The sequence below is a fragment of the Opisthorchis viverrini genome (assembly GCF_000715545.1).
Source record: "Opisthorchis viverrini unplaced genomic scaffold opera_v5_59, whole genome shotgun sequence".
NCBI classification, from domain to species: domain Eukaryota; kingdom Metazoa; phylum Platyhelminthes; class Trematoda; order Opisthorchiida; family Opisthorchiidae; genus Opisthorchis; species Opisthorchis viverrini.
Window position 1 is genome coordinate 846,522 of NW_008751715.1, and position 14,098 is coordinate 860,619.

A 14,098-nucleotide genomic window follows, 5' to 3' on the forward strand; every position below is an offset into this window, starting at 1 on the left:
AACGTGTGTTTACGTGCCATCACTAGCGTTGGACATTTTGCTTCTAAAGTTTGTTTTTATCCGGTTACCCCTGTAGTACCATCTGCGATCAATTCCCATGCGATACATGCGGTACATACCGACACACTAAGCTACCGGAAAGAGTTGCTGTATACATGCAAGTGAAACTGCATGCGAAACCAGTCCAAATCGCAAATGACAGGACGCTCAATTCTTGTGATGAGGGGCAGGGGAACTCCTCGAAAAAAAGGTCCCTACACACTCCAACCAGGACTGAAGGAATGAGGAGTACAGAGCAACTGTATCACAAATAGTGGGATTTGTTCACAGTCTGTATCTGAAGAAGTATACGAGATTATGACCGGAAATCTTCAGAATGGTAGCTATAGTCTGTCGTCGACATAATGCCCAACACAGGAATGACAATGTCTCATGCGTGTCAACTAACTTCCATTGAGAAACGACTTGTCGGACAAGGAAACAAACACCATATGGCTCTCCGCAAGTATGGATTAACGTGAAAGAAGTTTGATGCAATCGGAGTGAGCCGTTTCTCCCCTTGGTAAGACCGCCCCCGTAACACCTCAGTAGGTACTAAACACATACTGATACCCAAATTATGATCCGCTTCCCGTGTTCTGAGAACTCACGTAATGAAACCTAGTGTACTATAGTGAAGGTGACACTGGTATGTCACCGCGAAAATGCCCTGGTATATGTAATAGGGTTTATAAGGTAAAAGGAACACTACCTGTACCAGAATTTGAAAGCAAAAAAACATTTCCAGAATCACCCGCGGTGAGCCATCAACACATAAGAAAGATACGGATAAGTAAGCACTTCAACGCTCATCAGAAAAAACATACCTTGCGTATTCTGAAGGATATGGTGCCGAATACCAAGTGGTAATAAGATGACGACCAAGTTGGATCCGTGGAGGAAACCTCGCTTCTTCGACTTTTGCCTCGCTTACGTCGCCTGGCATTGCGGAATCCTGAGATGCAGTGTCCATATTAATTACAAGTTTCGGGTTGTTAACCGGGGGGACTATCTTGCTCGACTCCAAGGGCTGTGGCAGACACTGAAGCAATCGGATCAGCAGTGAAGGAAACTGGTGGGAAATTCCATTTCCAATATCATCATTGAAACCTTAAACACTCGAGCGGGAAGTTGCAAATATATGCCTGCAACTGTAGGACTACCTGGGATATCGCGCTGACATTAAGAGGATGTGTATCTCTTAGCAATAAACCCAAACGGAGACATGAGACAATTTAAATAGTAAGCAGACGAGGAAAAAAGTCGTTCAGCTGTAACACCCTTTCGATGCCGCACGAGGGCTAGAAGACTGTCAGGTTGCCCAAGCCTAGACAGGGAGAGTCGACAGGCAGAGGTCGGGTTCGAACCACGGATCTTCCGGGCAGTAAATTCGTGCTCTAACCACTGAGCCATCTCGGAGGCCAATATGCTATAAGCACATGGTCAAAGGTGGCGCACTTTCTTCGTCATACACTTACCATACTACGTTATGACGAGCAGTCAGAAATAGAAGTAGAAGGTGAAGTCCTTGTGTCCCGGAAAAACACTTACGACACGACACTGCAGTCGTACACGTCCATGGTAATTTATGAAAGAACTGATTGCCTGCTGTCAATCCATCCATCTCTGGAATCACTAGGGTCTAATGACCATGACGGCTTAACCGAACCAAAAAGCTACCTTAGTCGGTAAGTAGCCGTGCACAGATAATTCTCCACTGTGACCTGGGTGACAGTAAGGGGAGCCTCGGTATGTAATACCTGCTTCTTTGCTAACATGGATAAATGTCACACAAAAATAAGATGATCAAGTGAAATAATCTCACAAATGCGACCGACTCAATACCATTAGGGGTGCATTTGCGCCGAAGTTTTCCAATAAAACGGCTATCACCAAAACGCCTAGAGCAGAAATCTGTGGGCCACGACAACGTATGTTGAAAGTTTTGGAAGTACTACACAGTTATTTCATCCTCAACGGACCTCGACTCACCAAACATGGAGACTCAAACTCCCAATCCAAGCTTCAACTACGGACAACTGATCAGCAGTGCACCCTATGAAGGCATACCACACGACGGCTGGCTCCAGCTCACATATAAATTAGCCACACTTCTAGGTTGAACAGTTGTGATCAATCTCTACTTGCGATGCAACGAGCAAAATGTCATCACAAAATGCTCACCACTGGTTACACAGAACAAACGACTAGAGATCTGTGGCACGCTCCTTAATTCTTCAGTGCAGGTTAACGAAATTCGCTGGGTAAGACTCAGTATGCTGTTCATCATCGACAATAACAGTTAAACACTGATCGCCGGATGAGTAGCGAGACTTATCAACGGACCGATAGTACTCATCAGAAACGAAACTTCTCTTCCTTAGTCCATGCGCTATTTCCTAGGAAATCATCCTGCGAACCGTAGAGTCAGAGTTCGGGAGCCTTGAAACCAAGCAACAAGCAACCGCAACTAGGCCTTCCTTTTGCTCGGAGCATGCATTCAAAACCGGAGCTCATGCATATGCCTCAACCGGAATAAATTTTAATCGTACTATACTTTAAATGCAGAGCTACTACAAAACCCGGGGGACGCATACGGACCGAGACTTACTCAAAAAACAAGAGTTGTATAGGAACCGCGAACCTACTGGTCAAGAGAGTATACCCGAAACATGTCATCCCAATTTTCTCCTTTAATTTCTAGGTATCTGGCGACTATAATTCAATGGCTCGCATTATTTTTTAGCACGACAGGGTGAACTAATTCCTAGCATCTAGGATCCATTCTCTTCTGGTAAGTCCCGTTAGTGATACTCGACAAAAAAAACATACTGGTGGTTGAAAAATGAAATTCTGGAGGTGACAACGATACACAAAACCCGAACTCGCTTGGGGTACCTCGTCTGGTGAAAAACATTGACCCCAGGAAGCTACATGGATGCAGAAGATGGACTAGGCTCTGTATGGGAATAACCGTGTAGCCGATTTAGGAGTAAATGAAGAAAAGCTGATTTCTTTTGCACACCCCCGCTGACTGTTGCTAATTTGTATTAACATGTATCACAGACATTTACAATAGGGTATTGATGAAGCGTCATTCAAAAATTGTCTTTCTATGTTTTCAGCTGAGTCCAGTTCTAGCCAATTGCAGGCTCAAAGGATGGTCTGCCTTCCAGCGCAGTGTTGCACACAGGCATTGATCCAGTCCACATTCAGCAGCTGCTAATTCAAAAACCGTCGGAAAACCGAACATAACTAACCGAAAAATCGAATGGGCTTGTACCAAACTATCTGTTCAAAGCCACTATGTAACCGTACGAAATCATGGCGTGATAGCACCAGTTGCAAGATGGACTACGGCCACCTGCAAGAGATGATAGGTTAGAAAAAATATGCTTGACTCTCGAAAGCGCCGGCCAGGTACCTGCTAGACACCAGAATAAACTCGGTATCGTCATAGCCGAAAGGTTTCATTGGTGCTAGTAAGGACATCTGAAGATCACGCCACAGGCAAATTCGGTGAAAAACTGTGGTGAGTAACTTAAGGGTTCACAAAGACCGTAATGCCGATAGATGGAATGAACACTCTACACCTCAAACTCTCCCCAACTTCTTGTACAACACGGCACCAAGGACTTCTTTATCTGTCCATAAGGGCAAAATATTATCAAGAGTTAACCTGTCGTCAGAACTAGCTTAGAGTCGCAGCAACTGGGAGCTAGAACAATCACGAGCTGAGATGAATTTCGAGCCTGAAAATATGAACCACTAAGAAAGCTAGGAGTTAATTAGACCGGAAACCCACATTTGCAGGCTAGTCAATCGATACACTAACACAATCCAACTGAGGCGCTAGTCCTGGAAAATGGAATCCTCAATCGAACTCGGACACCAACGGTAAATTTTGCAGAACTCCGAAAACTATGGTCCGAAGTGAAGTTTATCTTTCAAAGGTAGGATATGCAATATACTGTGGTGCACCCGATTCCGCCGTATTTGTCAAAAGTACTTCCGAATCAACGCCCAAATCTGGTGGAATATCGGAGCAATAATTCCCGGTTGTACCGAATGGCTTTCGAGGACGTAACCTCAATAAGGTATTTGGTCATCACTCGAGGGATGCATCAATTAAGTCACGTGCTAGGGAGGAATTCACTACACAAATATCTTTACACTAGATGAGGATCAACCGGGAGCTGCTAACTAGGTGTAGTTGCCGCCATACGGTGAACTACAGTTGCTAAAAACTGGATCATGGTACAGCCATGCTTAAATGACTATAGGGAGCATTGCACTGTGATACGACTGGGAAGACAGCGTAGCATCTACCCTGGACGACCACCATCATTCCCACATTTATGGAAGTAGCATGCTGAAGGATGGAATAGGAAACGAAAACCCAGAAAATCGCGCAACCCGATCGCCCAGTGACTAACAGTGATAGCAGGTGAATTATCTGGCATGACAAAGGTCCACCGCATTGAGCATCCGGTAAAAACAAATTCTTCTGCTTTATTCAAATTCCCCAGGCGCGTGAAGCAAACAGCTGGTGTAAGATGGCGTGATCGACAGGGTTCAATAGACAACGCAACGATCGGTTGTCCGATTGTCCGTCCACGTTTGGGAAAGGGGCTTGTGGCCGACATTCTCGGAACCTGACCATATCTGAAGCTTACCTATCCCGCTGGCATTTGGTTGCCTGTACAGTTCTCCCCTACGGAGAGACCACTTGAACCGAGACTTAAAAGTTAAAAGGGGCTTTGAGGGAAGAAGGAAAAGATATGAGTCGTCTTTCCAGAGGCAACTACACATAAAATCCCGATGAGTCAGGGTGGGTTGTTTGTAGATGCAACCGCTCTCATGGAAAACATAAAAACGTGTGAACTGGGTAAGGGCTGGACGGAAATTTAAACTCACAGCTTGAACATCAGCTTGGATACTAGCAAACAAGGCTCGGTTATCCTCCGTAACCACAGCGAATTCCGGACATTCGTCGTTGAACGGATCAAACACAGCAGTAGGCTTTCGATCTTTTTTACCCATGTAGTCAGAATCGCCGTTTGCAGCGGCCACAGTGACACTTGAATCATCGTCAACATCATCTTCATCACCCGAGATAGCAGGTACAGAACCGGTTATTAGCGACCGGTTTTGAGACCTTTTCGAATCGGAATGAAGGCGCGAACTACCCCGGAGCCTTGGAGTGTACCTCCTCATCACTGAGTGTTTACCACGTCCTCGCCGTCGAAAAGAGCCAAGTGCCCGTTTCACATTCACTCCGGCAGAAGACCAACGGTGCAAAGTCGACCGTGATGGCGCCTGTCGCCAATTATTTCTCCGGCGACCTCTGGACGGTCGCACAACAACGGGTTGATTAATTATTTGGGGTCGATGGGATCGTATGGACAGGACGTCTGCAATGGAGCAGCAAAAGATTATTTATAAAGAATGGACCAGATGGTCTACTCTACATGTGAACCATGATATCAGTTGTTAAACTAGCTGAGATTGTTAGCTGAAGTGCCACGCGACGAAAACTCACCAGACATTAATTTTTCGGGACTTTGTGAGCAGATAACTGAAGAACCCATCGATTCGCATTGAGCTGAATTACGTATTTCTTGAGAACGGGATCTCCGGTCCAGAAGTTGTAAACGAGAAGCACTGCGCCCCCGAATCCTCAAACTGGTTGGACTAGACTGTGTGAACAAGCTTCGCGCAGACGACTTGCGTTGGAATGATCCACCTTCTTCCACCAAAATGTCCGTCTTGTCATCATCATCATCAAACATTGAAGTATCTTCTCTTTTCGCTTCCTGTGACGGACGTTTTCTGACCAAACTCTGCCAAGCTTGACTGGCCACAGCTGAAGTTCGTCGGGGACGTGGAGCTGAGGTGGAAAGGTTGAAATCAACAAGAAAACCGTCTGTTGCAAATGATCTGGAGGAGGTTAAGGTAAACTATTTATTTAACCATGGAATTGTTCGGAAACTCGACAACGCACAAACCCAACTCACCAACTGGTGACATCGTCACTGAAGACTTCTGAGGCCCACTCCCCGAAGTACGTGGAACCGATTTATTAGGCGAACGACGTGTCTTCGATACGGCCCAAGACGCTAGGGACTTCTGAACCAGACGCTTGGATGCGTTAACTGAAGTGAGATTTCTGGTCCTAACGGGAGCACCTCCAGACCGCCTTAGTCTTTGACCTCTTAGCTGATTGGCTGGATCCGGTGTTGGAGAGCATTGGGAGGGGGTCAGGATGTTGAGCTTAGACACACCTGAGGCAACTGGCTTCGTGGAAACATCCTGATCTTGGTTAGTATTCAACATCGAATGCATCCAGTCGATTTCATGCTGAGTAAGTCTATCACAGATACTTATCGCCCCTAGCCGAGGGTCAACTGGAGCGGAAAGAGCGTCCTCTGTAGAACAGATAGGACATATCCAACTACCTGTGATAAGGCAAAACAAAAATCTAGGGTCATGTGACGGAGACAAATACAAAATATGGTGGTTACAGTAGCATTCATTACTCACAAAAAAACGTCAACGTGAGGTTCTTCGACTGAAATTAATCACTAGCATCGAGTTAAGATGTACAGCACGAAGGATGGCGATTGTTAATTAAATGTGGTCTATTTGACGGTAACTCTAGAATCTGGTGTTCCATATAAGAACCCTCTACAGAAAGCTTTTTGAAAGTGACAAGGGTGGAGAGTTTTTTTAGTGATTCGATAGAAGGTTTACAAAAAATTAGCCAGTGTTCCAGTTACACCAAAAATAGGAAGTGTACACTATAGTCTTGAGTGTATCCCATACAGACTCAGGAGACATCCAGATGAGTGCAGCAAAATTAGGGTAGCAGAAATAGGAAGCTGTTTTTGCTCGTATACACTGTGGCTACAAAACCCGGTCTTCGCGGGATATGTATGCTGTGATAGCGATATCTTTGATTTACTCCAAAATCTCAATACAGAACCAGAACCCGATGCCAGAACTGTGGTACTCAAACAATACAATCAGCTATCTGCAGTGGATATGATGGGAGTGCGTGTACATGAGTATTTTAAGCAGTAACATTCAACCAACTAATTTCACATCATCGCCGGAAAACTAAGGCACCTAAACTTCATGATAGAAATCACTGACAAAGGATGAGCGCCAAAAGGAGATGACACTGATCTGTCACCGCAGCAAAAGGACTATACCAAGACGGAGTAGAATTTATAGCAACCGATGGCTGCTTAGGAAACAGGACAGATCTCTATGAATGCTCTTAACACTGGGAAATAAACATCAATCGCGTCATGAGAACAAGTTTCATGCACGGCCATCAGAAGGTTGAGAGGCCAGTCTCTGTCGATCGATCACCTCAGTGCGTACAGTATGCTGTCGCTATAAGAAACAACAGGCGTTCCACGCTGAATTTCTACTTGACTTAACATTCCCAGAGAAGACCTTTAATATTACTAGTCTACGGCTGCTTCAACGTTACACAGGTTAGCGAAACTGGCTACCTATCACAACCACGAACTAGTAATAACCTATTTATGTTCTGGCTCTTGTGATTAAGCAGTAGGATTAATGTACCTGAGATGAGTATGAAATCCGAACGTTCCAGGGGAAGAGCTGAAAATCTTAGGAAAGTGAATTAGGCAGCATAAATTGGGGCGTACATAACTATATAATCTAAAACTGATTGACTAGGATGAACTAAGCTCAACTCCCATATAATTGTGGAACTGATTCTCACGTTGTACTGTACAACGTGAAATAAAAGCTTGGTTCATGAACCATGCAGTGCGTTAGAGGTTACGGTTAAACTTATCACCGTTATGCTTTATTTACTTCTTGAATTCTGGTGAACTAAGCAAACAATTAGACGGTATTTCACATCAAAATGTTTCACGGGCTTCCTCGTTGATCTCACCGGACTGTTAGTCTCCTAGAGGTGTTTTCATGCCAGAAGAAAAATTATCCAGTTTTGCATAATGCGGTAACAGACGTGAAACTTGTGCTTAGCAAAGGATACAACAGAAGTCGACTCAAGTAGAAAGTTGTGTGAAAACGTAAAATCACCAGAGGATTAAGCAGACTCTGGAAGTCTCGCTGACGTTAAGGCCCGAGGCGGAAATTCGTTCGAGCTAAATTAATTTATGAAAGAGGCTTCTGAGCGTGACAAAACGAGTATAAAAGGAGCAGGAATGACGTTAGAGGACACTGTTGACCTCCATCAGAAGCTTGAAGAATTCATCTTGGAGAAACACGTTTAAGGCTCTAGGAGAGCTAAAGATTCTCCAAAATTAGAGTATCCCAATACAGTACCCCGGCGGAGGATCTAACGTAAGAGTACGCTGGTGTATAGGCTCCAAACTGAAATAACAAACTGAACATGAGGATTTATCTACCTACCAGCCGATTTTCCGCATTCATCTAGAATTTTTTAAACCAAAATGCAGGAATAGCAAGAAGCTAAAAATAACNGCTGACGTTAAGGCCCGAGGCGGAAATTCGTTCGTGACAAAACGAGTATAAAAGGAGCAGGAATGACGTTAGAGGACACTGTTGACCTCCATCAGAAGCTTGAAGAATTCATCTTGGAGAAACACGTTTAAGGCTCTAGGAGAGCTAAAGATTCTCCAAAATTAGAGTATCCCAATACAGTACCCCGGCGGAGGATCTAACGTAAGAGTACGCTGGTGTATAGGCTCCAAACTGAAATAACAAACTGAACATGAGGATTTATCTACCTACCAGCCGATTTTCCGCATTCATCTAGAATTTTTTAAACCAAAATGCAGGAATAGCAAGAAGCTAAAAATAACCAGTGAAATTCTAGGGCTTGGCGAAATTGTTCGCCTGTTGGGTCCCTAAACCTCACATGCCGCGAGTGATAAATGTTTTCACCGATCTCTGGCTACTCGCGAGTAGTTGAAAGCCAACGCGCTATTACCGCCAAGAAATACGCTCCTTCACGTGCATACCCGTGTGACCATAAAGACCATAGAAAGCTTCGTATTATAGGGAGAAAAACGGTGGAGGGGTAGATCCGCTGCAAACGTATCACAAGCATTCACTGGGTGATTAGACCTCTAAACGCCCCGATAACCATGATGGAAGCCAGCGGCATGAACTAATCAATATGGGCTGATGCATTCGAAGGCAACAGTCTGAGCCACTAGAATACGGCAGAAGCATCAGTTTTCAGTGATACTGTACTTTCGATGGTGATGATAATAAGCCACCAGAGATGCACAGGCGGAAAGGCGAGAATCGCTGCAGTCCGATGCGTTAGTTTAGACAATATGGGCAGTGAAGAGGGAACACGGCGTACGAATAATAGGTGATTGTTATGCTCGCTTCCACGTGCGAAAATTGAAAGTTGATAAGTGAACCGATCGTCAAAGATTGTGGGAACCAGATGTTTTGGCCTGCTATCTGAGATGGAGGCACAGAGGTTTCACCTAACGGAGACTCAGGGCGAACACAAGCAACACAAAGAAGGTCAAGTGCGGAGATGGTATCTAGGAAACTGGGGAGAAAATGTAAAGGCGTCTGCAGTGGTGTGTTTAGCAGTTAGGCATCAGTATGTAAGACTGACTTATCGCTGTCAATGATGGTCAAGATGATTTGGTGTACTTTGGTTTACTCATCATGCTGATGCAGTAGATATCAACGCCTTAACACCTGTGCAGGTAAAAAACAGGTGTGTTGCTCAATAATGGCTAGTCGGCATACGTGCAATAACCAGAATGTACAAAAAACAGTGTACATAACCACGAAAAACCCAAGCCGGAATATGAGACATGGCACTCATATACATACCTTCAGGAAGTTCCGAAACTGCAGGTTCGAGGCAAGTCATATGAAATCCCCTGTCACAGGAGTCACACAACAGTAAATCTTTGTCAATGGTGAGGTCCGTATTTACCACTGAGGGGGCACGAGAATTGACTTGGCACAGACAACATCGTTTGCAGTCCACACATCGCCAACGAAGTTGTCTTATGCGTGCAACCAGCTCAGGAGGCATTTTCAGACAAGTTGGGTGACCTGAAGAAGGAGACCGGATACATTACCATGCTCTCACTACATGAAGTGAGTATCAACTGAGGTCCCAAAAAGATCCGCAAACACTGAGCATGAGATTCGTTAGAATATCAGATTATTTGACGATCTGGCCCAAGAATGTAAAAAAACATCTATGTTATTTCCATCGTCCAGATGATTCATAACGGTCACTATTCACTTTGTGTTCTACTAATACGGAGATGATGGGATTGATGCGATCATCAATGAAGACAGACTGCAGATTAACTGTCACACACAGAATACTCTAGAACAGGTAGAACAGCAATAAATCTACGGTTCAAGAGGATGAAGTACGGAGACAAAAACGACGGAGTGCCGAAATGCAACAATATCTGCTAACACAAGCTAGTGCTCGTGCAGAAGTATACAACACATACCTGACTGACCGCAAATCCAACAGGCAATTAGGTCCTCAGGGAAACCTGTCTGTTTGTTCAACTCGTAAGTCCCCAGGCAGAGGCCGCAAATGGGGATGACTTCCGCAGGTTTTCGCATCCTCTGAAAATAACAGTTGGTAAATTCGCTCAACACCGCAAAACAGACTGAAAAAATTCATAATTTAAGTTCTACACAAGTCTTACTGCGCTTAGTTACAGATATTGCGAGATATGAAAACTAACCGATACAAGTTGGGTTCGTGGTGTCAGGTTTTGTCCAGATCGCCTTTGCGTGTTTGGATAAGTACGCAGCTTGCAATAACCGTGACAGTCTAGCACAGTATCTGTTACCTGTCCGACCGCTTCTTCCGATGACCTTGTGAGATAAAATATGCAGCAGAAGCATCCGTTTCAGCACTGACCTGGTCTCTTATAAAGCCCGAGACTTGTATTTCTGTCGAGTACGATGCCTTTCGCCATGAACAAAATCAACCAAGGTATAACAATCTACAGTCGTTGGAACTAAACGCGAGTGATAACATCTGGATGAAACACACTTCGCCGCCCAGGGCACTACTAAGCCTTATGGCCCATAAGTCAGTAGTTCGTCCCCAAAAGCCTAAATTACTCCAGACTCGACTGACTGACCGTCATCTAAAAACAAGCCTATATCTAAGGCCCCAGCGAATGCAATTAAACTAAACAAAATGATAAATAAGAGCGTTTGTTCCAAGAAGTGACTACCGCCGTTCTTGAAGAAAAACCTTTGAATACATTATTTTTTCCTCAATATCAACTGGCCCTGGGATGTGCGAACAAAATGCTGCTCTCAATCACGGTGGACCTAGAATTTTCATACTGCCATTCGTTTCTCCACTCTAAGGAAAAAACCCAAGACAATTGCATGGAGTCCAGGGTTAAATATTTAAATAACTTGGACCCTTGGAAACAAGGATCCTTTTGCTATTCGATTACGGAGCACCAACGCGGTCAATACCTTCCGTTCTTGAATTAACTCATAAGTACATAACTGCGTATCCAAAACTGAAATCTTACTGTGGAATTCGTTGGATTGACAAATCTGGCTAATAATAGACCTCGCAATTATTGCCGGTAGCAGGACACAAGTAGCAGGTTATCAGATTTCAACGAAACAATTCAACAAATGAGTTCACGAAAAACTTTAAAGCCCAGCAACCATTTTCGATCGCTTCACGTAGTGAACTCGGAAGTTGGATGTTTCGTGCATGTAGAGCGGAGTTGTCTTCTCTGTCGGCATGTCTGGAAACTCAGGAAACGGGGTATCCTTATGGACTAAATACATATGAACCAAAAATGTACTGAACACTCAGCTCGAAACAGCTGTTGCACCTTAGAGAACCATTAAAACCTAGTATAGATCTGACGTACGGATGTGTCGACGACCGACCACGAGCAAATTCTAATGTATTTCTGGGAAACTTGATTTTTAATTACCTTTTTTGGTACTGCTTGTGTCTGATAGCAATACAACGTACACAAAGCCCGACGAATAACGCTCATTTTAATCAATCTCTCTCTGTATAATTACAAGTCGACGTACCACTTCCAGTGGTTACCTATTTCAGCAAGCATGTCATATTTAGTGTTGTACGAATACCCTGAATTACTGTTGAGTAGGAGGCATAATGTGCTAGCTCAGCCAACTTAGGTTCCACCAACGAAGTTCACACAGTGTATAATCCAGGGAGGCCAAAAATACGCCATCGTCATCATTGAAAGCAAAAACAGTGCTTCCTGAACCATCGGTTCAGAGCTTGGCCGGAATGCAGCGACATTATTCCGTTCCTTTTCGAAAAGACACGGTACAGCCGTTGTAATTTTCAAAATCGGGCACCAAAAAAGCGCACTTGGCTCGCCATCCCCTATGCCTCCGCTGGCTGATCTGGTTGGAAGGACTCGGAGGATTTTACGCAAGCATCCGCTAGTATAGCTCGCAGCACGGCGGAAAATGCGAGACCCTTCGATAAAAAGGATACGCCGCCGAATAACAAAAGTGTAAACGATGTGAAGTGCTTGAGATAAGTGATACATCGTCAAGAAACCACAAGTAGACAACGGTAGCGTTCATATTCCATCCCAAAGGTTGCCGGTAAAAACTATAGACAATTCACAAAAGCAGTATAATGTTCTTTCACACTTCAACGCAAAGTGCTCGCCGACACGAAACCCAAATCCGATCAACTGAGTTTGGTACTACTTAATAAAGCGCTTCAGAAGCATATTTCCACAGGTCGGACAGCATGCTGTTTTCTTTTATTTTGCTTACCCAGAGCACTTCGAGTAAAACTCTGTGCGTTTGTGATCACCATTGGCTGGAAACGGAAGGCTTTTGTCAGCAAGTGACAGTCCCATAGAGGATCAATTTACACATTCAGTTCAGCTGTAACACCCTTTCGGTGCCTAACTGGCATGCCACCAGAAGGAAGCACGAGGGCTGGGATACCGTCAGGTTGCCCAGTCCTAGACAGGGATGGCTTCTCATTGCTTTAAAAGTCACCTCTATAAACTTCGGACAAGTGCGTGAACGCTATCTTGACTGACTCATCCTAATTCGTTTTAAGGCATTCATCGGCCCGTTTTGGGAAATTGACGACTTTGCATGCACTGTGCTGGTGCGTCCCACGAATTCCCGGTCGAAGGAAGCACAGGGCTGGGATACCGTCAGGTTGCCCAGTCCTAGACAGGGATGGCTTCTCATTGCTTTAAAAGTCACCTCTATAAACTTCGGACAAGTGCGTGAACGCTATCTTGACTGACTCATCCTAATTCGTTTTAAGGCATTCATCGGCCCGTTTTGGGAAATTGACGACTTTGCATGCACTGTGCTGGTGCGTCCCACGAATTCCCGGTCGAGTGAAGACTACGACTACAAGTTAGCCGACCCAACACAGAAATCGCTCCCGAATTATGTAAGAATCAGGAACCATTGAATTGCTTCACCTCTCTCCCTTCTGTCTGCAAATGGTAACAATTTCCAGTACTCCAGAGGTACCCAGGACTGGCTTCGATTTCACCCTGCAGTTTCATGATCACAATCTCACTCGATTAAGGCCTCGTCGAGCGCACCGGTAACCTGATGGTATCTCAGTTGTCGGGATACTGTTGGATGGCGTGGCAGGTATGCCCCGAAAGGGTGGTGCAGCTGAAGTGTTTTGATACATCAGAAGTGCTGCTGGTATCAGCAGAAGTCGACACATTAGGAACAAGAAAATGGGTTGTGTAGTAGGCATTTTAGTTGCTAAAACCATCAAGCACCATCAGCTGCGGCTGCTCGGCGAAGTGTTGAGCATGAATACTAATCCTTAAAGGAAGTTCATGGCGGCAGTGAAGTCAAGATATCACTTACAAACTTACTAAATTAAGCGAAGCCGTTTAGGAGATCTGAGACGCTGCGATCGAAACCCTCATCTTGAAATTGAAACAATGAGGTGGTCCCATATCTGACATATATTCATTTGCACTTATTTACACCATATAACTTTTAGCTTATGGTATTGGCGCCCACTTATTGGACGAAAATCACTTAATTCCACCAAGCATGG

General features: G+C 44.6%; 1 protein-coding gene across 1 annotated transcript in view; it reads right to left on the bottom strand.

The window, feature by feature from the left end:
• The window catches only part of T265_03882 (hypothetical protein), a gene marked incomplete at both ends in the record, with an annotated part of 40,525 nt that overhangs the window by 25,007 nt on the left and 1,420 nt on the right, over positions 1–14,098 (bottom strand). Inside the window, 6 exons of the mRNA XM_009168474.1 lie at positions 867–1,081; positions 4,957–5,453; positions 5,582–5,929; positions 6,057–6,497; positions 9,871–10,098; positions 10,515–10,635. Coding sequence (XP_009166738.1) covers positions 867–1,081; positions 4,957–5,453; positions 5,582–5,929; positions 6,057–6,497; positions 9,871–10,098; positions 10,515–10,635 — 1,850 coding nt within the window. The remainder of the gene's footprint in view (positions 1–866; positions 1,082–4,956; positions 5,454–5,581; positions 5,930–6,056; positions 6,498–9,870; positions 10,099–10,514; positions 10,636–14,098) is intronic.